The sequence below is a fragment of the Crocuta crocuta genome, unplaced genomic scaffold, assembly GCF_008692635.1.
Source record: "Crocuta crocuta isolate KB4526 unplaced genomic scaffold, BGI_CrCroc_1.0 scaffold551, whole genome shotgun sequence".
Lineage (NCBI taxonomy): Eukaryota > Metazoa > Chordata > Mammalia > Carnivora > Hyaenidae > Crocuta > Crocuta crocuta.
In genome coordinates this window covers 112,254-138,535 of record NW_027530969.1, presented here as the reverse complement: position 1 = coordinate 138,535, position 26,282 = coordinate 112,254, and the positions used below count along the sequence as shown (strand labels likewise).

At 50.3% G+C, this 26,282-nt stretch overlaps 1 protein-coding gene across 1 annotated transcript in view; it reads right to left on the bottom strand.

The window, feature by feature from the left end:
* Window positions 1-25,805, bottom strand: part of LOC144236098 (L-gulonolactone oxidase) — a 33,922-nt gene extending 8,117 nt beyond the window's left edge. Inside the window, exons 1-8 of the mRNA XM_077769714.1 lie at window positions 25,250-25,805; window positions 24,219-24,320; window positions 22,326-22,451; window positions 20,390-20,484; window positions 14,972-15,062; window positions 11,317-11,502; window positions 1,645-1,752; window positions 720-796 (exon numbers count right to left, since the gene is read on the bottom strand). Of these exons, the coding sequence (XP_077625840.1) occupies window positions 720-796; window positions 1,645-1,752; window positions 11,317-11,502; window positions 14,972-15,062; window positions 20,390-20,484; window positions 22,326-22,451; window positions 24,219-24,320; window positions 25,250-25,252 (788 nt within the window). The 5' untranslated portion in view covers window positions 25,253-25,805. The remainder of the gene's footprint in view (window positions 1-719; window positions 797-1,644; window positions 1,753-11,316; window positions 11,503-14,971; window positions 15,063-20,389; window positions 20,485-22,325; window positions 22,452-24,218; window positions 24,321-25,249) is intronic.
* Between the last annotated feature and the right edge of the window lie 477 nt (window positions 25,806-26,282).

Sequence of the window (26,282 nt, the reverse complement as noted above, 5' to 3'; positions counted from 1 at the left end):
ATGACCTGAGTCGATATCAAGCCAGACACTCAACTGACTGAGCCACCCAGGTGCCCCACATTATTATTTATATTAAAAAAAATTTTAATGTTTATTTTTGAGGCAGAGAGAGAGAGACAGATTGTGAGCAGGGGAGGGAGGGAGACATAGAATCCAAAGCAGGCTCCAGGCTCTGAGCTGTCAGCACAGAGTCTGATGCGGGGCTTGAACTCACAAACTGTGAGATCATGACCTAGGCTGAAGTCAGACACTTAACCAACTGAGCATCTCAGGTGCCCCAATTTTTTATATTTTAAATATATGCTTTCTATATTACATTGTATATATAAAATATTTCAAAAAATTTTATATCATGCCATGCCATGTCTTGCCTGGACATAAAGTTACCATTCAAGGACCCATGAAACCTTCCCCATCACTCAGAGTTACATGTCTACTTACCAGCAGACATGGGGCCTGAACATAAGCATAGATTTCAGGCTGGGAAGGAGGTAGAAAACAGGACATTATGAGATTTACATCACCTGGGGACCAAAGAGTGGGACGCAGGCATTCATATCTTTAAAAAGCCAGGTGATCTGAATGTGTAGGCAGGGTTGAAAAATCACTGCTCTAGACCCTAATTTACATGCATAAAGGCCAGGGTGTTATTTTTTTGATGGACTGCATCCTCAACAGCATACAGCAGATGCTGGAAAAAGGTACCCTCTCATTCCTACCTGATCCAGAGCAGGAACTCCAATAAATAGAATCCGATGGCATAGTCCCAAAACCAGTTGGCTGAAGAGGAGGGGGGCTGGGAAGCAGAATCTGTGATCAGTTCAGAGCCAGAGCTCAGCTGCTTTCTGACCTATTTATCATAGTGTCCCCTTACAGGGAGATGTGTCCAAGAGTGACTGCATGTGTGTGTAGAGGGGGCAACCCACCTACCAGGACAATTGAAAGCCTCACTTCTTGGTGACACAGCCAATTTGCATACCCCACCCCTTTCGTTTCATGTATATGTATGTATTTATGCATGTATTTATTTTGCACAAGATGAAGATGTGCATTTGTCCCTCCTCTTCTGAGTCCATGAGGCAGGTGTCCAGCGATCACCATTTACAAACCCCTTGCCAGCCCATAACACACATTATGTGTCACCATTTTTGCCTGACGTGTCCCATCAACATTCATCCTAGGTGATGGCTTTGTGTTCTTCTGCTGAGAAGCACCCCATTTGCTAAGGACACGGAGGAGAGACAAAACTATTGGTTTCTTCACCTGTCCAGTTGGGGGTGGGAAAGACAAGGGCATTTGAGGGAAGGTGGAGGCGTATTAGATGGTCCAAGGTATAGCCCAGCTGCCTGATACTCTATCTTATCCTATCCTGTCCTCCCCACACCTCTGCTCCCCTCTCCCACATCTAGGCTGTCGCCTGACCTCACTCCCACACATCCCTACCTGTGGTCACATTAGGCCCTTACTGGGCCAACTTTCCTTCCTCCTTTCACCCTCCTGCCTCTCCTGCTTCTGCCCTCACACTCCATGATGCCCACCCTTGCTTTCCCTCTCACACCTCACTGACCATCGGGACAATGACAAACATCAGCCACCCTGGGGACTCCAGGCCGTGTGTGAGGACAGGAATGATGCTGTTGCTACCTTGTTGGTGTGGTCCTGGTAGATGACGCTGACGTTCTCACTGTGTGGGAACCAGAGGAAGCGGAAGTATTCAGATTTCTTCAGGTGGCTGTCCAGGTTGTCAAGAACCTGACCTCGGCAGAAGGAAAAAAGAAAGACTGTGTTGGTCACAGGCTGATGGTGGGGAATGTAATGGATGTCAGGGCCCGGGGGTGCTTCTGTTTCTCCCCATCAAGAGAAAATGCTTAAAATTGTCCTAATGTTGTCAAATGACATGGAATGTGACTTGTAATATGCTGGACATTAAAGTGGTACTTTTGCATGTTGATTTTCCCAAGCAGCTTAGAGGATAGAAATGATATCTTATCTGTCCTGGCTAAGTCCTAACTGTATGAGTTTGGGCAAGGTACCTAACATCTCTGTCCCTCACATTCCTCATCTATAAAAGGGGACTAATAAGAGTACCCATGTCAGGATTGGTATGAAGATGAAATGCACTAATGACTAGAAAGTGCTTACAATGTTGTCACGAACATGCTAGGCACTGTATAGGCATAAGCTGCTGCTGCTGCTAATATTACCCTTACATTGCCATGCCCTGTCATCGTCATCATCCTTTATCTCCATACTGCTTAATACATCACAGGTCCTTAATAAAATGAACTGGAGAATCTTGCTCTAATATGGCCTATTATTGCACTCCTAGAGATGAGATCACAATGCAAACCATGTCTCCCTAAAACCCATCAAGCAGATACAGGGCAATTTCTGAGCCAAAGGGTAGATAGATTTGGTATTTGACAGGAAGCTGGGGGTTGAGGAAAAGCACCACTGGTCTTGGGGTAAGTTTTGGGTTCGAGTCTGGTCTGCAGCTTACCAAGCTGCATGACCTTGGAGGGGCCAAGCTGAGCGCCCTCAGCTTTGGTTTTCCCATCAGTAACATGTGGCACTGGTGCAGTGAAATGAGATAATCTACATCAAAGCTCCTAATAGAGTGACTGCCATGTGGCACATGCCCAAAGAGCAGTTTGGGTTCTGGATTTGATCGATGCACACACGCATCTAGTGTTCCAGTCCTATTCCCCCACAAAGTCCCTAGCTGTGACTTCCAGAAGCCTTTGAGGCCTCTGGGGAGCATCTCTCCATCGGTAGAATGAAGACAGTAGTACTTCTTCCTTCCTTCTAGGGCTGTTGTGAGGAACAGGGAAAATCATAGATTTGAAAGCACTGTAAAATCAACATGTGAGTGAGGGAGCACAGAGTGCCAGGAAAGACAGAAGAAAAACAGAACAAAACAAAACACACACATAACTTACTGACCAAATGCACTGTGGGGATTTGGGGACCCAGAATAGAAAAATGGCTGGATCTAATCACGGGTCAATACAGTGTCCAAGGAGGTTGGTAAGCTCAAGGGAGGATGGCCATTTCCACATCTGACCAGGAAGGAAGATGAAGCCAAGATGAAGCACTGAGATGAGCCCATCTAGAACTTAAGGTTGGGGTGTCTGAGAGCAGTAGAACTTGGGATTCTGGGTCTCTGTCATGACTGTCAGAGAGGCCCCCTGACTCGCTTGCCAGGGCATGGTGCAGCTGGGGATACAGGGATGGGTGTGTGATTGTTGCATCCCAGTGATCTGCCTGTCATCCTAACCCTCCCCCGCCCCACCCCAGCTCCAGTCTGTCAGTCGCCCTGTTGTATTTCTGCAAATGTCTTCTTTCACAGTCTTCTCCGGTGACCCACTGCTACTGTTGTGAGGTAGTCCACGCCCTTCTTACCTGTCACCCATACTCCTGCGTTAGCCTCATAATATGGCCTGTTTCTCATCTCTCCAGACAACATCTATAGAGAACATCCAAAACCCAGCTCAGAGATCCTCAGAAGCTCTCTATTTCCTACAGAATAAAGCTCACACAGCTTAGGCAGCATCCAGGACCTCCGTCCACAAACACTGTCCGATAAAACAGCCACTGGCCATAAGTGGCTGTTGAGCACCTGAAAGGTGACTTATCCAAATTGAGATGGTAACTTAAATGCTCCTCATGAAGCCATCTTCTCCCCTTCTAGTGGCTTCTACTTCTATTGCATCCATCCCAGAATTATACTGCAGCTCTTTAAGCATCCATCTGTCTCTGAAATTGGTCAACAGTCTCTTATAGGTCAGGGACTATCTCATCCATCTTTGGTCCCCCCTGCTAGTGCAGAGATCAGCAAAATTTTTCTGTAAAGAGCCAGACATAAATATTTTAGGCTTTTGAGGCCATATAGTCTCTGTTGCAACTCTTTAACTCTGCCATGGTAGCGTGAAAGCAGCCATAGACAATGCATTAACAATGAGTGTGGCTATGTGCTAATAAAACTTTATTTACAAAAACAGGCAGTGAGCCAGAATTTGCCTGCAGGCTGTAGTTTCCCAACCCCTCATCTTAGAGCTGCTGGCACAATGCCTTGTACAGAGAATGCTGGAGTACACTATCATTCCTTATTTGAAGAGAAAAGCCTTTCCTGCTGTGCTGGAGTCTGAAGAAAAGTTCAGGAAGAAACTCCTGTCACTATCACTTCCATCCTGAGAGGGAGATGGACACATGGTCCACAGGACTCTCGTGTGGGAAGCCTCTGGGCAGAGCTGACTTTCCCCTGGGAGAGCCAGAAATACAGCCTGGTGACTTGGCCTGGAGGATGGGGCTGGGACACTGGAAAGGAGAAACCACCCCCACCACCCCCATCTTCTCACATTTGGCATCCTGGGCCATCCCACTCTATTGCCCAGAATCCAGCAGAAAATGTAATGGCGCCCTTCTCAGCTCTGGTGCCTGAGAGGTTTATGTCCGGCTTTCTACCTAGAATGGAGTGACAAGAGTCAATGCCCCCATTACATTTTGTGCCTCTGTCCTGACACCATTCTTTTCCACCCCACATTAGAGAAACAAGACATATCTTCTCTCACCACACACACCAAATTATAACCTTCTACAGGCATGAACTATGCATGATTGAGCTCTGGACTCTCCATGACCCCTAACTTAGCACCAAGTTGGTTGCTGAATGGTGGAACAACCCTAGGCCCCACCCCACTGTGGACTAAACTCATTCCTTCAGCACCCACAAGCCATCCTAACTGGAGGAGGTTAGTCCCTAGATCATGGAGTTCCTTGATCTGACCTGTGTTTCCTGAAAGTACCATCACAGACACTTGGGTCCCAAAGAAACCTCTTCCTTGACACGTTATTGGCAGGAAGGGTTCCAGCAGGTCCAGTCCCCTGGATTTAGTCCCTGTGGCACTGCTGAGTTGGCTTTTGGGAACTGGCTTCCAGTCTCACAGCCGAGGATTAGTGAGCATCAGCAGATGGCCACGCCAGACAGTGGCTGGCATCTGGAAGCTGCTGACAAGGACGGTGGCACACTGGGACCAACACTGCATCCTGAGGCGCTGTAAGAGGGGCGAGGCAGCAGCCAGCTGCACTCATCACGTCTCATTATGATTTGGGTGGCATAAAGGGCAAGAGGTTGACAGTAAGTTCTAAAATCTTCACACCTTCTAACTGGTTGTGATTCCTTACCAGCCAAACTGCAAGAGTCAGAAATCCTGAGACTTCATCAGAAAAGCTGTGAGGGCTCCCTCTTTCTAGGCACCACAAAACTGGACAAGCCATCTTTCCTCAAGCCACTTCCCTGCATCTAGAAACACTGATTCCAACTCTCCTAGGGTCCAGGAATGACCTGTTCCCCTCATTTGGCTTTGAACAGCCTTCAGAATTCGTGTTGTGATGTATTTAAGTGAATCAGTAATGGGACACACAGACTTGTATCTGAGACAGACCACCACACAGCACAGGTGGGAGGAGTTGGTGAAAATGACAGTAATACTATGGGGCCAGTCACGCTCTTATCCTCACCACACATGTGAGGAATCCAAGCTCAGAGAAGTGAGGAGACTTGTCCAAACTTATAGAAGGTCAGTGAAGAAACCGGGCTTCAAACGTGGTGGTCTGACTTGGAGATGTGTTCCAACTTCTACACTGCACCCCTTATGATGGGTCTGGGTTCTATTCCAAAGTTCAGGGCTGGAAGACCCATGATAGGGATTTCATAAACACACACTGGATGGAAGGCAGGGAATCGGAAAGGAAGGAGGAGAAAAGGAAAGGGAAGAAATATAAGGGAAGGAAAAATGGTGGAGCAGCTAGCTCTTCACACCTAACTTTATGTGCAGGACAATTGTCCTCCTTTGTCCTGGCTTCCTATCTCTCACTCCTCAAATGCTCCTCCTGGAGCCCAGGATCAGCCAACCTGGAGGGCTTGGCCATCAGGAAAAAGTCCATGCCCAGAGAAGACATGATGCTGGGGAGCTGTGTACAGCCCTGAGATGGAGGCACACACTCAGGGCAGCATGGTTTGCAACCCCTGTGGACGTGAGACAAATGCCTATGAACCTAAATGGTAAGAAACCAGGAGCAGGTACCGATGCATGAGCAGGAGGGTGCACTGTCTTCCTAATGGTTGTCAAAAACCTCCTAAAGGTTACACCCAATTATTATTCCTTTTAGATTTAATGATGAGTTTCTGATCCTTCTTCCTCCTCCATGGGCTTATTTGCTTTGAGAGGAGCGAGGCAGCAAGGCCCATGTTGTAGATTTCCACATCCTATTAGCTTTTCCTTCTAAGTATTCACAGCCTCTTGAAGGTGCCCTTTAAAGGCTACTTTGAGTGGAAAGAGCAAAAGCAAATGGAATATGAGGTCATTCATTGCCCACACCCTTTGGAATAAATCACAGGGCTGCAAATGCCACCGACATTCTGTCCTTGTTTACGGCCTGCAGCTGTGGCGAAGGCTGTCACGAGGCATGATGGAAGCTGATGATGAGCTTCTCAGAGATCCAGCCTGGCTCTACAGCACAAGGGGTGCCACTTCATGGAAATGGAGGGATCCACAGAGCGCCTGCTGACTCACAGGGTCCTGCTCCATGAGCCCTCTGCGAGTGAGCTGGGGTCTCTGTTGGGAACAGTGGGGGTATTCTCACAGGGCTCATGCCTCTCCTCTGGAGTTGGGCCCAACCACTTCACCAGATGCTCCAAAGGAGAGAAACCAGAGATACCAGAGGTGACCCTCTGCCTCCAGGATGTGGCGAGGAGGTGGGGCTGTGTCCAAGCCCTGTACTCACTTACCAAATGTCAGAGCTTAAAAAGGCCTCAGGAAATATCTACTTGGACTCTACTTTGAAAAAAGAAAGAAAATGGGGTCCCCCAAATGTGAAGGATTTGCTCAAGCTCAGACAGGATAGCAGCACAGCCAGCCCCCGGGGGCCCTGACTCCCTTCCTGGAGCCTTTTCATTACATCTTGTTGAGTGTTTATTGCTGTGTAATTGTGTGTGAGTATCTACTTTGTCTTTTAGGGGAGGATATTGCAATTGCTATTTCTCATGTGTCATCACAGCCTTTCAAAATCAAAGAAGTTGGGGGGCGCCTGGGTGGCTTAGTCGGTTGAGCATCCAACTCTTGATTTTGGCTCAGATCATGATCTCATGGTTCATGGGATGGAGCCCTGAGTCAGACTCTGCATTGCAGAGCCTTGTTGAGATTTTCTCTCTCCCTCTCTCTATGCCCCTCCCATGCTCCCTCTCTCTCTCCCTCTCAAAATAAATAAATAAACATTAAAGAAAAAAAGAAGATGGAAGCTTTGAGAAGAAGGTAGCACATTGCCTAGAGTCACTTGGAATTTTCAAGGATGTCATGTCCAGTTAGAAGTCTCCATGTTGAGATAAGTTGGAGGCAATAAAACCTCTTGAGCTCTAGACAGACACAGGGGCCAGGCAGAGTGTGTGTCTGCACGCACATGGCTGTGTGAGTGTGTCCAGGAGGAGGATGGCCTGAGATATGCCTCCACTAGAACCAGGATTTGGCTATAACCAATCTTACTCAATCTCAGCCAGGTCAAAGGAAGAGCAGAAAGTGGACAGACCAGGTCTTAGGAGACCATTCATTGACTCAGCCAGAATAGCCTAGTAGGAACCTGGGGCCCAAAGAAGCAATCTTTATCGCTGGGTCAAAACCTTGACAAGTTCTGACCTACATGAGAGGCAGGAAAATAGGTTCAATAATAAAAGCACATTACAGCCCCTTACTGCTTGAAAGTGGTCTATGCTGCCCATCTCCCTTCCTCATTGGTGATGCTCATCTGTCCCTTGAGCTGCCCCACGCTCCACTGAACCATCTTCACCAAGTTCAGCTACAGCCTTCTGATGACCAGACCTGTCAACACTCCAATCCCCCATGGCATTGAACCCTGTTGACTGCTCCATCATGGACACCCAGCATCTCTGGCCTCTGTAGCCCTCTCTAACCCATCTTCCTCAGTCTCCTTCTCGGCACCCTTTCCATCCTCTCATCCACTCCCTTTTCACCCAAGCCCACTCTCTCTGGGTAGTCTTGCCTACACTGTGACCAATCACTTAGGGGACTGACGACCCTTACTTTGGGCTGAATTGTACCCATCCCACATTCACATATTGAAGTTCTAACCCCCAGGACTTCAGAATGTGACTATATTTGGAAACAGGAAATTAAGGTTAAATGAGGTCATTGGGTGAGTCCTAATCCAATAAGATGAGTGTCCTTATGAGAAGAGATTGGGACACAGAAATGCACAGACAGGAGATCATGTGAAGACTTGGCAAGAAGATAGCCATCCATAATCCAAGGAGAGAGTCCCCACAAGGAACCAAACCTGTAGACCTCTTGATCTAGTCTGTGTTATTTGTTACTGCAACCCTAGCAAACAAATACAACCCCTCAATCTGTTATCTCCAGCCTCTGCCTCCTGCCTGAGTGCCAAACCTGCAAAGCCAGCTGCCCTCCAACACCTCCACCTGAGGCACCTCAAACTCAAGTTCCCAAACCAAACTTGTAATCTTGTTCCCCAAACCTGCTGTGCCTCCTGGATTCTCCACCTTGGTGGTAGTCACACTATTTCTGCCTCCTGCCTCCCACTCCACCACTTCACGCTCAGCTGCTAGTCTTTTGGTTCCTCATCTTAAACATTGCTTGAGGGGCACCTTGGTGGATCAGTCAGTTAAGCATCCGACTCTTGATTTTGGCCCAGGTCATGATCTCACAGTTGGTGGGATTGATCCCTGCGTCGGGCTCAGTACTAACAGTGTGGAGCCTGCTTGATATTCTCTCTCTCTCCCTCTCTCTCTGTGAACCCCCCCTCACTTTCTCTCTCTCTCAAAATAAATAAATAAATTTTAAATATTGCTTGAATTTGTGCCCTAAAATAGTGGACTTGGCTTTGTATTTCAGTCCCTTGGGTACCTCTCTAGGCTATGCCTACTCTACCTCATTCTCTTCCAAATCTCCCTCACAGTACTAACTCTGGTTAAACCTCTCTCACCAGTCTCCCTTTGGACTTGATGGTTGTTATGAACTATTTCTTTAGCTCCTGACCAGGCCATCATTACTGGCTAATGTCTTCAGTTTCAAGCCCTGGAGCAGGCTGCCTAGTCTGTCAGTCCTGGAGACTCAGTTCCAAGACTACAGTGCCTTCATTAGCCATGTCAGTGTATATGGTCAACCTCAGAGTGGGGACCAAGACGGTCTCTCTTTGTAACCTCCCCCTGCATGCATTTCCATAATTCTCTGTCTGTTAAAGATGCTTTAGCTGAGGAAGGCTGGAATTCTTGGCTCAGAAGCAGCAAGGAGGGGAGAAAGTGGAGGATCTGTTATCTCTTCTCAGCCAGTCTAGGGGCAAAAGAACCTTGAGGGGTACAAAGGATAGATGGTGGCAGATGCCAAGCGAGGAAGAAGCAGAGTCCCAGAGTCTGCTGAGGAGAAGAAAGGGGTACCGGGCTGCCCAGCTGAAGCCTGAGAAGAATGCCTGAGTTGTATCTCAGTGGGGGTCCTTGCCACATCCTGCTATAGGACCAGGATGGAGTGGTCGCCCCACCAAAAAGTACAGAGGGGAGAGGCCAAGAATACGAGAGTGTGGTGGGTGCTCAGAATGTTATTTCATGGCCTTAGGAGTTAGCCCTAGAGTCATAGGAGTCTCAAATGCTGACCCCACAGCAGGCCTCAATCAACATGCCCAGCACTGAGCAGAATGTAGAACACTTTCTGAACCCTACTTGGAGTGAACAATGAGTCTAGACCCGCCCTTTAGCACTGGTCTGGGAGATTGTAGCTGGTTGAAGCAGGCCAAGGTGGCCCCAAAGAGCTCAGAGTCTGGGCTGGTTCCAGGCAGAGTCATGTGGGCCAGCCAGACCCTTGTGGGACTCCCTGGCTTAGCCACACCTTGTCCCTGCCACACAACTCTATGAAGTGTCCTTGTCCTGAACTAGCCCTGCTTTCTCAGGCCAAGGCTCCAGGCAGTTCACTTGCCAGTTTTGTCCCATTAGGCTAAGTATTGGTACTCCAGGTGTCTGTGCTCTACCCCTTAGAGCAGTGGAAGCACTTTCTCACCAACCGGGAGTTCTGGGGATAAATTTCCACTAAACACCATGCCTCTGAGTAGGGGGCCTTCTGGATTTAAGGCCTTTGCCTGGTCTTCATGCATTAGACATTTTGGTTCTAGAGAGCAATGTTTCTCTTTTATCATTGGCTAGGTGCCATGGGGGGGAATATTCTAATACTGAATTAGATACTTTACATGTGTTATCTGATTTAATCCTCAGATTCAATACTTTAAGGTAGTTATTTTTAACTCCCTTTTTGGATGAAGAAACTAGGGCTTAACAAGGTTAAATGACTGCCTCAAGGTCACAGCTTAGAAGTGGCAGAGCCAGTGCTCAACGCCAGGTCAATCTGATCACAAATCCCACCTTAACCATGGAGTGCTTACATCACTGACTCTTCCATCTGTGCAAAGGGTCTACTCATATCGAATGATAAGGTGATCATGGAGGAACTCAAAGACCAAGGAACTTAGGCCTGTAGATTTGAGTCCCTTAGTGATTACCAGGCATAGATCCTGCCTGCAGGCATTTCAGGACTGATGCATGCTACTCATTCATCCATGCATCCATCTATGCATCCATCCATACATGCATCCGTCCATCCATGCATCCATCTGTCCATCCATCCATCCATCCATCTATCCATCCATCCATCATCCATGCATTCATCCATCCATACATCTGTCCATCCACTCATATCCCTCCATCCATCCAATCCAGTCAGCCAGTCATCCTATCCAGCCATCCAGCTAGCCAAACAAGCATGCTTTTCATGCATTCACAAAACACTGCTTTCAGTCAGAAGCCAAAATTTCTGCCCTCCATTATCTAGACTCACATCCCCTAAATGCAACCTTAGGCACCCAGCCAGACTGAAAGTTAGCCCACCCACTTTGCTGTACAGAAGCTATTATCAAGGGAATCCTGGGCACATTCCATGGCTCAGTGCATTTGAGAGTTAATGCCTTCCCAGGAGCAGTCAGCTCATGCCAGCACCCTATCTCTTGCGGCAATTCTCTACCTAGCCTTCTTTCTTCACCATACTTCTGCCATCCCCTTGCAATTCCTCTGAGCTTCACAGACCTGCTCAGAAAGGGCTCTGGCTACAGTATCCGTGGGCTGAGGAAGAGCTGGCAAGGTCAGCCAGCTCCCCCAACAGGGGGTCATCAGTGGCACATGGCCCACCTGTCAGCATCCTCCACTTATTTCCTGAGGTTAAGCGGTGGCAAACAAGAAACCAGTACCTCATCCAGGGTTGAGGGGAAAGTGATCTCCTGCAAGTGGAACTGAGGAACACACTGCAGGGTGACGGTGAGGATGACTCCCAGGCAGCCCAGGTGTACCCGCGCAGCCTGGAACACTTCTGCATTGCTGGACTCGGAGCACTCAAGAATGGTGCCATCGGCTGTCAGCAGGGTCAGCGCCACAACCTGGCAGGGGGAGAAGAGACACTTCAGAACCCGGGTGGGTATTTCCTGTAGACTTAGGGTGAGCCTCTTCCTTCCCTGTTTGTGCTTGGAAGTGAGGCCAGGGATCACCTATTCCCCAAAGATCAATGCCACCTGGCCACAGAGGACTGGGGAAAGGAAGGCTAGGTCTGGGCAGCTCAACCCTCAGGAGGGCAGGGGGCATCCGTTACATGAGGGTCCATGGGAACTCCGACCGCTGCCTTGTCTCTTCACTGTGCAGATACAGCAAGGCTCTCCTCTGTCCAGAGGATGTCCAAGATGAGACAGGGCCCCAAAGAGCAGTGAGGTGCTGGTTAAAGGTGCCTTGCAGGGCACCTGGGTGGCTCAGTCGGTTAAGTGCCCGACTCTTGGTTTCAGCTCAGGTCATGATCTCACAGTTCGTGAGTTTGATCCCCACTTTGGGCTCTGTGCTGACAGTACAGAGCCTGCTTGGGACTCTCTGTCTCTCTCTGCCCCTCCCCTGCTAGCTCACTCATTCTCTCTCTCTTTCTCTCTCTCAAAATAAATCAATAGACATTTAAAAAATACAACTTAGGAATCATTTAAAAAAAAAAAGGTGCCTTGTGAAGGCAGAGGGAGGACATGTGTGCATCTGGGCTAGGACTGTCCCCGCTGTTCCCCACAGCCCAGGAGCCAGGGGCCCCTGCAGCGTCTCTCAGCCTGTTACTTCTCTTGGGCACCATCTCAGCCAAGCTGAGAGCCCATCCTCTCTTTCAGGGACCCACTCACCTCGGGAATTAGAGTCTCCTGCTTGGCTACACCCAATCAGAAACCATGGTTTCTGCAAAGGGTGGGGCATTCAGCAAGAAACAGGTGATTAACTCCAGTCTCTCTCTCTCTCTCTCTCTCTCTCTCTCTGTCTCTCTCTCTCCCTCTCCCATTTCCAGAGGAACCCTCTTTCATTGCTGTTTAAGTACTTCTCCACACTCTGCTACCCACTAATTTGGATGGAAATTGCTTTTGACATGTGTAGTTGGCGGCTCGGTGCTTGGGGTGAGAGAATAGAGAAAGCTGAACCAATTCTAATTAGCAGAGACCAGGGCCATAGGCAAGAGATTGGCAGAAATGGGGCGTGATGGCCATCTGTAGGCGTGAGGCCGTCAGAATGATTTCTATAAAAACCAGATGTTGTCTACGACCCAGGGCTGTAAATGAGCACTGGCCAGTGAAACTGCTCAGCAGGGTCCAGCAGCAAATAAAGGTGGGCACCGCTTTACTAGCTGTGTGACCCTGGGCGTGTTATTCAACCTCTCTGTTTCCTCACCTGTAAAATGAGGGCAAGAACTATCTCAGAGAGAGTGTGTGAAGTTTCCAGCTGAGTGTCTGGTGTACAGTGGACATTAAAGATGTCAATCCCCTACTCCCACCCTACCCCCACCCCCGCAGCTCCCTGTCATCGGCAAAATTCGTAAAATTAAACAGCAGGGTTCTCCCACTGCTTTCCTGGGGCTGGTTCGGGTCAGCTGAGCTCCTTAAGAGAAGGGACCAGTAAATCTCATGTGCATTTTGATTTGTGGCCACTCGGATTTATTCCATACTCTGCTGAACATTTTTTAGACATTGCCATCAGCCCTGGATAGCAGACCACGACCGTGGCCTGATCTGGGGCCAGGGGCTGGCTATTGTGCTGTCACCCCCAGGTGCCACTGAGCCCACCTGGGCATGGAACCCAGCTTTGGAGGGGGAAGTCGTGGCATGTCCACGGAGGGCTCCAAGTACCTGGGAACCAGGTCCCACAAAACTCAGCATGCTTTGCTGCAGCAGCTCTTAACCGGTGGGAGGAGTGGGGCATGATTACCACTGGGTTCCCTGTGCTTCCCCTTCCCTGGCTCACTCCCTTCCCTCAGGATGCCCCCTTCCTGCCTGGGGATGCTCTGGGGCTCTTGTGGTAGAAAGACAGAATGGAGAAGGAAAAGAGCAGCCGGTGCCAGTGCACAATACTGACGACAAAGCAAAGTGAAGTTTTAAGGAAAGAGCATGAACTAGGTCTCCCTCATGGTGTTCGAGAAAACAAATACAACGCTAAGTGAATCTCTGAGAAATTGCTTTGGGCTGTTTTCTTTTGCTCTCAGAGCTGCTCCAAGACTGGAGCACAGGGGACCCTGCTCTCAGAAGAAGTCACATTTAGACAGTGTTTGCTGGGGTGTGTGTCTACCTCGGTATGTTGCACAGGAGAGAGCCATACACCTGGGTAGCTGACTTAAGCGACCTGTGTGGTCCAGCCCCCAGCAATGCTGAAAGTTCTTTTCTAGCCCTGAGTGTGAGCTCCAGAATATAGTGTGTCCTATATGCAAAACCTATCTCTAACATTTATGGAGCATTAACTGTGTACCCTTTGCTAAGCACCCCAGATGCATTGCTGTTGCGACCATCCCCATTTTCCAGGTGAGAAAACTGAGGCAGCCCAAGACAGAGACTTGCCAGGTCATACAGACAATAGTGGTAGAGCTGGGATGCAAAACTCAAGCCCCAGTGTTTAGCTGTAATGCTCCAGCAGCCACAGGCCCTGTGGCCCACAGGCCAGATGAGCCTTTGCAAGTGAAAACACATGGCGAGCTACCCGGGCCGCCTGGATATGGGGGCTCTTTCACCCCTGACGGAGTGCAACCAGCTTCCACATGCACATGCCAGCACCCTGCCTCACGGTACCCAGCTGGGCCTGTTAGGAAGCCCCTCTAAATACGGAAAGCCCTCCAAATGGCGGCTCCTGACACAGAAGTCAAGAGCTGTCCTTGGCTTGGCCATGTATTTCCCTTATGCTGTCTCATATCCTTCTCCTGGGTTGAGGATTATTCTCTCCAAATTACACATGAAAACAGGGATGTCCAGAGGAATAAAGAGCTTGCCTCCCTGAACACACCTCGTACATGCTAGAGGCGAGGTTTGAACCCGGATCTGAGTCCAAAATCTGTGTTCATAACCAGTTCCCCAAACCAGACTCTTGCATGGATTAAGAAATGCTTTTCAGTGAAGGTCAGGTGCAGATCCAGGACCACATGTGCCAGACTCCACCCCAGGTAGCCTCGGCTCCTGTCCCAGCCCCTCCCCACTTGCTAACCTAGAAAGACCCCTTGCCCTGTCTGGCTCCTGGCTCAGAGCTTTCAGTGAGGATGGAACCTCTTGCCCTGCTTGCCCTTTTCCACAGGGTGGCCAGGAGGCTCCTGAGAGGCAAGGGTGCCTCAGCATGCTTCACCACTTGTGTCTGTTGGGAGTGAATGAGGTTTAGAGGCAATAATGGGGCTGGAGGGCTCCTGCCAAGTCTCTGTCAGAGGGGGAACATTGGGTGGCTTTGAGGCCCTACAAGGAGCAGAGCCAACCCTGCCCATGGAGACCCTGATTTCCCAGGAGCTCTGGTGAAGAGGCTCCATCCCATCCCTGACCCCTCTCCCCCACCCCCCAGTCAGTGGGGCGGAGAAGCAGGCAGACTCACCTGGGTGGCTAGGATGCCATGTTTGATCCCTGTGTTGTGTGTTCCAGACCCAATGACGCCCCCTGCAGTCACATCTGACACAGCTCCCAGGCTGGGGTCAACAGGAGAGGCAAAAGGGACACAAGGGACCAGTCAGGCTTCCTTGGGACAATCCCTACCCCCTCCACTGGGTTGCAGCACGAGGCTCCTCAGAGCAGAAGAATTGATTCATCTCTTGCCTGGGTTCTGGCCCTGAATGTACCATGACTTAGCTTTTCTGACTGGTTGGCCCTTCTCTTCTCTGAGCCTCAGTTTCCTCATCACAGTGGCCTGTCAGAGAAGCTGCTAGGGGCATGACTCAGCCCCGAGGTTTCCACAGCGTAGAACATCCCCTTCCTCTGTCCCCCATCTGCCAACAAGATCTTCGCTAACCAGCGGCCGGAACGCACCTGCTAACACCTCTCTAGACCCAGCCTGTCAGGGCCTGCTGAGTCCCTGAGGGAGTGGCCTGATTCAAACAGCTCCCACAGCTGTCCCAGGAAGGTGTATGGAGACAGGAGCTTCCCTGAGCAGTCAGGAAGGGGGGAGGGAAAGTGTGTCACCTCCAGGCTCAGAAACTGTCAGTGGTGGGGGTGGGGGGGCCCTGGGTGGCCTCAGTTAGTTAAAGCATCTGAATCTTGATTTCAGCTCAGATCATGAGTTCGAGCCCCGCGTCAGGCTCTGTGCTGACAGTATGGAGCCTGCTTGGGATTTGGTCTCCCTCTCTCTCTGTTCCTCCCCTGCTCGCTTTCTATCTCCCTCTCTCAACAATAAATAAATAAACATTTAAAAAAAAAACAAAAGAAACTGTCAGGGACTCCTCGGGGCCCCTAGGATAAGCCCACATCTCTCAGCCCAGAGTTCTGGGCCTTTAAAGGAATAAGAACAGAACTGTGTGTGCATGAGAAGATCAGGGGCTCCAAGGGGAGCAGGATGGCTCTGGAGGCGTGTGATTTGGGGGCCGGAATTAGAAAGAGGTGCCCAAATCTCAAGGTCAAGGAAAAAGAGCAGCTCAAGAGTTCAAAACTCTTCCTTCTTAGGAATGTTCCCTGAGACATCCCAGCCCCAGCTTAAAGGAGAAGGCAACTGATGCTCACCAAGGGCCCCCGGGGTGCCCAGGTGGTGGGCGTGTTGGATGAAGCACAATAACTTCACAGTAGCCCAGCCCCCTCAGTTTACACCGCAGAGCTGGGTGTGCCCACCCTCTCACAGACACAAAATGGGAGGGTGGGGATTTGGCACGCCCTGGCTGTCAGCACAGACTGACAGCCCCTGAGGCAGGCAGGGCCCTGGCCCCCAAAAGTGTTGGGGGACACCAGCCGCTAATGATTGGAAAGTCCAGCCTCAGACCTTCCTGTGGAGGTGATGAGACCTCCGGGCTGTCCTGGAAGAACGGGAAGAGGACAAAAAAATCCCAAAGCCTTTCCAGCTCCCCGTACCCCTGCCACACCTCCCCTGGGTGCCGGTCTTGTCTCTTTGTCCACATTAGTTGCGTTACATCTGAAAATTCCAGAATGTGAAAAGAGGATCATAGACTCCTGCCCCAGGGAAATCCTCCAACGCGCGGGAAGGTGTCACTCGAAGATGTTCATCACAGTGTTATGTACCGTGGTGAAAACCAGAAGGGCGATGTGTCTTCTCTTCTCCATGAGCTTTGCCGGACAAAAAAGCAATTCAGAAACAGGCTTGTGACCCCCATGTGAAAAGAAATAAACTGGATAAAAGTGAGGCCCTCAGGGAGAAGGGTCAAGGAAGGAAGGCTTAGACTCTGGCCTCTGAGAGGCTGGAAATAACAAGCCAAGGGGAAAGGTTGCCTCCAGGGCCTGTTGAATGAGGCACTGACAGAGCCCAGTGAACAAGAACTGACATTTAGTGAGCACCTGATGTGGGTCATCTTTCACTCATCCAGTCTTCTGAGCACCCTGTTTTAAGACCCATTTTCTAGATGAGAACACTGAGGCCCAGATGGGTCAAAGAACTTGACTGACAGCTAATGGAGGAAGAAGCAAGATTTATACCCAGGCTACCTGCTTCTAGACCTGGGGTCTACACCATGCTGCCATCCTGCCTCCTCTGGGTCACCTCACAGTGGAACGTTCCAGAGCCTTCCAGCTATGTGACGTTGGTAAGCCACTTTGCCTCAGACCCTGGTTTCTTCATCTGTAAAAGGGTTATATCCCTCGCCTCTCAAGCCCCTGGTGTGTAGTCTGACATAGCTCGGTGCTTCCCTTCAGCTCCCAGCCACAGCTACTCCTGACATCCCCATAGCATCCTTGGAGGTATCCACCTAGGCTCCCCCAAGGTACGCAGGATAGGAGGTGTGACTACCTCCGAGGGGGCAGAAGGACCCATGCAGATAGTGCTTGAGGAGGACTGGGTCCCCAGGGAGGACAGGGACACATTACAAACCGGGCACAGACATGCTTCAGAGCCCAGCAGCTAATGCCCATAGTTGACAGACCATCTCTTCCTGTGATCCTTGTCACAGACTCTCACTATCTGCTCATAAGCCCCTGCACACCCCACACGCTCTCGCTCTTTTGGACTTTTCTCTCTCTCTCTTTTTTAAGTGTTACCTGTTTTTCTTTTTTTTAACTTTATTTATTATTTAAAAATTTTTTAATGTTTAGTTAATTTTGAGTGACAGAGACAAAGCGTGAGCGGAGGAGGGGCAGAGAGAGAGAGAGAGAGAGAGAGAGAGAGGGAGACACAGATTCTGAGGCAGGCTCCAGGCTCTGAGCTGTCAGCACAGAACCCGACATGGGGCTCAAATTCACGGACCATGAGATCATGACCCAAGCCAAAGTCAGATGCCCAACTGACTGAGCCACCCAGGTGCCCACTTATTTATTTTGAGAGAGAGAGCAGGGAGGAGGGCAGAGAGAGAGGGAGAGAGAATTCCAAGCAGGCTCTGCACTGCCAGCACAGAGCCCAACATGGGACTTGAACTCACAAACTGAGATCATGACCTGAGCCAAAATCAAGAGTCAGATGCTTAACCAACTGACTGACCCAGGCACCCCTCCTGCTTGACTTCTGCTCATAATGTTTCTTCTGCCTGGTTCCCTTCTCTCCTCTTTTTTTTCTGGTTTATTCCTGCTCATCTTTTAGGACTCAATCCAGGGGCTCCTTGTACAAGCTTCCTGATTCCCATCCCCTCACATGCTCCTCTGCCTACCGGGGCTGAACCCAGAGCCCCTGAGAACCCTGAAGTGCCTGTAATACTTCTCTGACATTGAACCTATTGCCCTGCATTATGCTTCTCCCTTTGTGTGTCTGTCTGCCCCTCGCCAGCAGCTCCTTGAAGTGGGATCGGGCTTTTATTCATCTTTGCCTCTTCAGGGCCTGAACAAGACCTGCACGTGCTAGACACCCCATAAATGCTTGAGTGGCCATGATCTTTAGAGAAGCAGGAACAGGATGGTTTCCAGAGTAAAAGTGGTGTGGTGATGCCTCAGGGCCTGTGATAAGACAGCTAAGGCAAATGGATCACCTCTACCTGAAGACAAACCACAGGCTTCCTTGGGAGCAGTTCCCAGCTGCAAAGACATTGCTACCCCAATATCCCAAACACAGTCACCTTTTTCCAACAGTTGAATCACTGACACCACGTTCGGATGAAGAGAGGAGTGCAGCCACAGGTAGGCACCCCAGGAGGTCAGCATGCCCTTCCACTCCTCCATGCTTATTTTGCATATTTTTCTGACTGGGTCCATACTGTTGTTTATTGCAAGTTCTAAGTAAAATTTAATCCAGGGATACAGCTGGGTGGCACAGTCAGTTAAGCATCTGACTCTTGGTTTGTGCTCAGTTCATGATTTCATGGTTCGTCAGTTTGAGCCATGCATGGAGCTCTGCACTGACACTGTGGAGCCTGCTTGGGTGCTGGGAGCCACACCGGCCTCGTTGGATGCGCTGGATGATGGTCACAGCGAGGAAATGGCAGTGTTTGCACAGCTCCTGCCATGAGAAATGAAAACTGGTATCTCCTTCTGCTACTACTGGCTCTGTTGGAAATGAGCCTGCTGGTATTGACCAGGCCTCACAATATTCCAAATCAGACTGATATTCCCCACACAGATACCTTATAGGGTAAGGCTTATTCCTGCCTCTTCAAATGAGATTTTAGACATAAGCACTGTGAATGATTGTCAAAAAGGCTCTTCTTATGGGCCTTGCAGATCCAAGACTTAGATAATAAAGGGGGTTAAGAACACAAGAGTTACATTTGAGCCTGGCCCCAAGACAAAAAGCCTAATTTAGAGTTAGGAACAGATAAGGGCAGAACTTAAGTTAACACTTACACCTTTTCTAACTGGTGATGTATGGCAGTCCCTTCCCTAAGGCGTACTTTCCACAAACACCCTCCCTTACGTTGGCGGCTGGGATGAGGATAGATAAGAGTAGCTAAAACATAACCCAAAAACAAAGACCAACATGTTTAGGGCCTCTGTGGTGTTTACACATATAGCATCAAGTCAAAAAAGTTTCCACAAACAACTTATTAACCAGCTCAAAAACATTCACCCTCTTGTGAGCCAGACAAAATGATTCCTAGCCTATCTATATACAACTTAACCTATGTCCCAATCTTTGTGTTACTAACTTAGAACAAATATGTATGTCATCCTGTTTTTCACTAAGAACATCCTTTCTTTAGTTGTAAGATTTATTCAATCTCACTATGATTGGGGTAATTCTGCAAGAATACTTCCATAAAACCTGTTTTTGTACACTTTCCAAAGCATCTTATCACAAAGAGTTTTCCATTGTAAAAATTCCTTTTTCTGATCTCCTGTTGTCATTTGACCTATAAATAAAGACGCCAAAACCAACAGGGCAGAGATGCTTGCCTGGTGACCAGAAAGATTCTTGTGGCTCTGCCAACCCTCCCTCACCAACACTGTCCATCCTTCAGGGACCCCTGGACCCGCTGGAGCTGGCCTCCGGCACTTGGAATTCTCTCTCTCCCCTTCTCACTGCTCCTCCCCCACTTGTGCTGTTTCTCTCTCTCTCAAAATAAATAAACTTTTAAAAAAAAAAAAAGGGAGCAGCTCTTTCTGCCCACACATCCTGTCCCTATGCTTTAATAAGGTCACCATTTTGCATCCCCCACCAAAAATATCTTAATCCATGGTTTTCCTGCCCCTTTACAAGACTGTTACTTAATGCTTGGCCCATCTCTGGCCTGTTTCTTTCTATTCTCACACAATAGTCCCTTAAGGGGGGCAGATAGGGAGATAGGTACCCCAAGGGGGAAGAAAAGGGGTCCAGAGAAAGAGGATGCACCCTGGGAAGTGTTTCTCTCTCTCCTGCCAGATCCTTGAGTGTCCGGCTGAGGTCAGGGCAAGGGGTGGTGGGCAGCATTGGTCCCACCAGGAATGGGAGAGTGGTTCTTACTTGGACAAAGCCAGGCCATGCTCGCCCAGCTGTGGGTGCAGGTCAGCCAAGAGGATCCCGGCCTCCACCGTCACCTGCTTCTTCTCTGTGTCCACCTGCAAGAGACCAGCATAGGCTGCCATGAATGAGACTATCAGCCAGCCCTCCCCCAGCAGCCATATTCCCATGAGTATGAGCAAGCCTGTCCCAGCCTGTGGTCAGCTCAAGCCACCTCTTGCTGCAGGCAGCTGAAGGGCATGTGGGCAGAGCCTTGGAGCGCTGGAGCTCTGGGAATACAGTAATCCTCCCTTATCTACAGGGGACACTTTCCAAGATCCCCAGCAGATGACTGAAGCCACATCTAACGCTGAACTTTATATATACTCTATGTTTCCTATGTTTACCTATGATAAAGTTTAATTTATAGATTATGCACAGTAAGAGAGTAACAACAATAACTAAAGATAAAACAAAACAATTGTAACAATATATTGTAACAAAAGTTACAGGGATGGGAGATGATAAAATGCCTGTGTGATGATGGGATTGAGATAAAGGATTTAGGAATTGTGACGTAGGATTAGGCTACAGTTGACCTTCTGATATGTCAAAAGGTAGATCATCTGCTTTCAGAGAGTGGTTGACTTCTGAAACCAAGGAAAATGAAACCACAGATAAGGCGGGGACTAGTGTATTCTGTGTAACCCCTTCTTCTCACAGGGGAAGGAAATAAGGAGCAGGGAAAAGAAGGGGTTCGCTCAAGGTCACTGCCACAACTGCACTTTTCTCCAGCCCCACCCCACCGGGACTAGAAGGTGGGATTCCTGGATGGTCGTGCAAAGCCACCGATTAAGGAGGACCTATGCCTGCAGGGGCTTGATTCTACTAAACCGAGACCCAGTTCCCCACTTATTCTCACCCAGGGAGGTCTCAGGCAAAGACAGAGGACTGGAAAGGGACAGGAGTTTCCTGCCACACACAAGAAGGGTTCTAGAAGATCCCTGGCAGCCCAGGGAGGTAGGAGCAGGCTCTGCTTTCCCAGGGAGGAGACTGAAGTTCAGGGTCTTCAAGTTGCTCATCCAAGGCCATGCAAACAATGGCGGTGGAACGGAGAGGAGAATTCACATCTGTGGGACTCCAAATCACAAGCTCAAGCTCGTTCCACTGACCCTGAGCACAGAGCTGGGCAAAACCAACTGTTGGAGTCCAACCCTCACTAATTAGCAATCAGAGTTCATTACTGCCATGACTGACGTCTTGACCAGGACATTTTCTATGGGGTGGAGACTGTTAGCCTGAGCAAAGAAATACATAATGGAGAGAAATCCAGAACCTCTGCCAGCACGGCTGGGGGAAGAGGGGGAGGTTATCTGGCAAAAACTACAGTTCAGGAGAGCTGGCCCTGCAAGGTGAGAAAAGAAGTCCTCCTAAGGTGCAGGGCACCTGTCTGGCCTCTCCTTCTTGGCAGGTGCTGGCTGAAATGCACAGCATCCAAGCACAACACTGGTGTTAGTCTCCTAAGTTTGTGCCCAGCACTGCTAATAATCGGCTGTGTGATCCTAGGTACATCACTCACCCTCTCTGATCTCATTTCCCCATATGTAAAACTAGTTAGGTGTAAACCCTTCCGGATCTGTGACCATGAGTCCATCTTTGGGGATCTGATTTGCCATTGTTGTTCTAGAGAAGCTGAGAGGAGGCACCAGGAGGGAGGAGCCGAACATTCTCTCTGTGGCCACAAGGAGGCGCGAACAGCTGATGAGAAGCCTGAACAAGCCTAGGGAAGGCTCCGGGGAGGGGTGACCATGGGCAGGTCAGAAATTGGGGTGTTACTTTGGACTCAGGAGCAGGGAGAGGATCAGGCCTGAGGGCAAAGGCTAAGGAGTTTCCGCGCAAGATCTGGGACAGAGGCTGAGGCCAGGGAAAGCAGAGGTGGGGGGCTGAGGGCTCTGAGTACCTGGAGAAGCCGGTTCATCTTGCCCATGTGGATCATGAAGCCATCGGTGCAGGCGATGTCCGAGGGTGAGTGGCCACCGCCCACCACCTTCACCCGCTTGTTCTGCTGCCTGGCCAGGGCCAGCACCTGCCAAGGCAATGCTGGAGTCAGCCGCAGGCCAGAGACTCCTCTGCAGGGCCTAAGGGGGGCAGCCCACCCAGGCTGGGCACCGTCCCTTCTCCCCCAGGTTTCCAAGGCTCCTGCCTGGCTGGGGGCTGCTGTGCAGTCCAGCCCAGGAAGGAGAGCCTTCAGAGTAAGGTTCCAGCTCCTCATCTTGTCTCACATGGGCTCAGCTGCCTGGAATAAAGGTTGCTAGGGGTGAAAGTGGCTTTGACTTTGCACCTGGGTCTACCCCAGGCCCAGCTCTAGTCTCTAGTGGTCACTGAATGAATACATAAATAAATGCATGGTATCACCTAAATGAAGCCATTCCCTTTCACCTTCATGTCCCTGCTCCAAAACCTCATATCTGGTACCTGGAACACTGGTCCACAGTGTACCACAAGGGGTTCCATAAGCAAGTGAGATTGAGAAGTGTTCTGTGCAGGGACAGTGAGAGGTGCTGGGTGTCCCAGCAGGGACAGTGCTGGGAGGATACAGTGGAAATCAAGCCAAGCATGGTCTTACATCCTTATGAGAGAGAGGGCCAGAAGCATCAACATGTTCAAGTCGACAAATAATTTGCAAGTTAGGAATATGCAATGAAGGAAACAAACAAGGAGCTGAGACAGAGACCCCTGGGGACACACTTCAGGTAAAGTGGTCTCAGAATGCACTGAGGAGCTGAAGTTTACCCTGAGCCCTAAAGGATGAAAAGGAGTTAGTCATGTGAAAAGGGAAGGTATAGGCATTCTGGCAGTGGGAACAGCAAGTGCAAAGGCCTGGGGGTAGGAAAAACTCTGGTTTGTCATAAGACAAAGGATGTGTCCTTCAACAAAGGATGAACCAAGGCCAGGTGATACATGGCCTTGTGAGTCAAGCTGGGCTTTTACTCCACAAATAATAGGGAGCCTGTGGGGGTGCCTGAGTGGCTCAGTCAGCTAAGTGTCCGGCTTCGGCTCGGGTCACAAGCTCACGGTTCACGGATTTGAACCCTGTGTCAGGTCCTGGGCTAACAGCTCAGAGACTGGAGCCTGCTTTGGATTCTGTGCCTCCCTCTCTCTCTGCCTCTCCCCTGCTTGTGCTCTCCCTCTCTTTCAAAAATAAATAAATAAACATTAAATAGTCAGCCTGTGAAGGGAGCCCAATCCACATTTTAAGAAAATTATTTTTGCTGAGGTGGAGAGTACCTTCAAAGGAAGTGAGAATTGAAGCAGGGAGACCAGGGCCAAGGCCGCCGGAGGTCATGGTGAGTGAGGAAGGGATGGTGGACAGGGCATGGAGAGTGGCTGTGCTGCCGAAGAGAAGGGGAAGGGTTCTGGAAACTTCTGGGGCAAGACTTGCTGATCACAGATAAGGGTAAAGAAAAGACAGTGACCCACTTTCCTGGCTTCTAGTGTGAGCACCCAGGCGCCCCCTGCAGAGATGGGGATAGAAGAGGTTGAAGTCAACAACAAAAGAGAATCAAAACACTGGAAATGTAGTTTGGGGCCTGTAAGTCTGTGATGACCTTGAAGCACACAGGAGAGAGGTTGCATGTGGGTCTGCAGCCTGAGAGGAGATCTGAGCTGGAGACAGAATGCTGGCATCACTGATGGCACGGTAGGGTATAACGTGGAGCATAGCAGGGGCATGGGGGCCAGAAGCCCAGAACTTTTCTGGTGGGCTTCATGGAACTCTGGGAGGGTGGGGGCAGGGGCTCCCAGCTTCCTGTTTGAGGCGGGGCCTGGTCTATAGCCCTGGAGGGACACTCACCTCTCTGACCTCCTCCACGGACGTGGGCTGGTAGTACATTTCTGGGCAACAGCCATAGGTCCTAGCCCAGTTTTGGAACTTGACTCCCTTGTACCCATGGACCTGTGATAGGAAAAGAGCTGGGTCACCACAGACATGTGGCCACAGGCTGCCCTGATGCCCCTCCGTGCTCAGGCCAATGCAGGATGGAAGGCTGCGGCCAGGGCGCTGAGCCAGGCTCCTGTGCCCTGGTCACGTCTCAGGGCCAGTGGGAAGATTAAACGGGCATCCGAAGCTCTTCATCTATGTGCAGGACTTCCTGCTGTTCTCTCCCTTGACCCCTCCTGGCCACGAGGGCAGGGCACACAGAGAACACTGTCTGTTCTTAGCAGAAGGGACAGGGTTGGGGGTGGAGCATGAAAAAGCAGGACTCAGGGCTCCTGCCCCTCACCCCACTCTGTTCCGGGCTCCTCTCTGAGGTACTCTGGTCCAGCAGGGACACTGGGGAAGGGGCTGCACGCACTGGCCTGGTGGCCCAAGAAGGACTTGGAGCTGGCCTTCAGCTCTCCTACAAGGCTTCTCCCACTCAGACGGGCCAAGTCTGGAAGCCTCTACAGCAGCCTTTCTGGCCTCTAAACCAAAGCAGGGAGCTGTGGGGATAAGCTTCCCATGTGTTAGACATAAGCTGTGTCCTGAGCACTATACAAGATACTCTACACATGATATCTTATTTAGACCTCATAACAATGCGACAAAGTAGGTAATATTACTCCCATTTTCAGGAGCAGAAACCAAAGCTCAGAGAGGTGAGGTAAGTGCCCTAAGCACACACAGCAATCAAATGACGACACTAAGAGTATGACCCAGCCCTTCCTCTCTTCCATGCTTTCCCCACCAGTGCCACCCCTAGAGCCTCAAGTCCAATTCAAGAGGTTCCCCATGGCCTCCCCTTGGCCCTAGACTTGACCTAACTCCATCCTCCCATGTCTGGCCCGTGGGCCCAGCCTGAACACAACCCTGCGGGGCTGACCGGCTGTGCTCTGTGATCTTACCATGGCTCCGGCAGTGGGTCAGTGGCCTTGGTGGACTGTGGCTTCCTCCAGGAACAGAGCACTGGGCAGCAGGGTGCCGAGGCAAGGTGGGGCCAGAGTCCGGAGCAGGCAGCACAGCGGCCTCCAAGCTCAGGGCTGGCTCCTATCTACTGCATACCGAGGGGCTTCGCGGCAAAGGTGGGTAAACAGGGTTGCGACAAGCTCCACCCGGACAGATAGCAGCCCAGGCCCTGCCCCCTGCCCCGGGGGCCCTTCTCAGCTGGTGGAAGAGCAGAGTTTAAGAGGCAGCTGCTCTGTCCCTGGATTCTACTTGAGCTCTGACCCCAACTTTGGGCATTCTGGACCCAAAGGACCCGCAGCTTCCAAATGGGATCCTTAATTCCATAGGTCAGTGGAGGCTATGACATGGGGGGTTCTGTGGGGGATCTTAATGCAGGGGGTTCCTTGGTGTCCACTTGGAGGAGGGCACACGTGGCACCCCAGTGCAGTGCAGTGAGCATCTGTGTTAGCTCATTTGTCCGATTTGGGAGATGAACACACCAAGCTTCCCATCGTTAGAGAGACATGACAGGAGGCTGGTGGCCATAGCACAGGGTGGGGGGAGACGAGAGACATGCAGCTCAGGCACTCTTCCAGCAGAAGCCTCCCCCAGGCTCTATGCAGACAGCCCTGGGTTCCTCCTCCAGGCTCTGCCTGTTAACCTCCATTAACCTCATTTTCCTCCTCAGTGAAGTTGGGGCACTTTTGCCTAATTCTCTGGGTTGATATAAAGGTTAGAGCAGATCTATGAGGAGCATGGGACATGGGACACAACGGGAGCTTGAAATGACAGCAAGCTTGAAATGACCCTGGCTGTGAGCTTGCTGGTGGCAGTATTCTCCAGACACTACTGTCTTATTGCCAACCCCAAGCGCAGTTGTGCAATGAACAAGCAAATCAGCTGCCGAGCATCCGGCTTTTCAGATGTCTCCAAGCCAAGGGCTGTTGTCTAGTGGGAGGCAGGGGCAACCGCTCTGGAGTCTGGGAGCAGGAA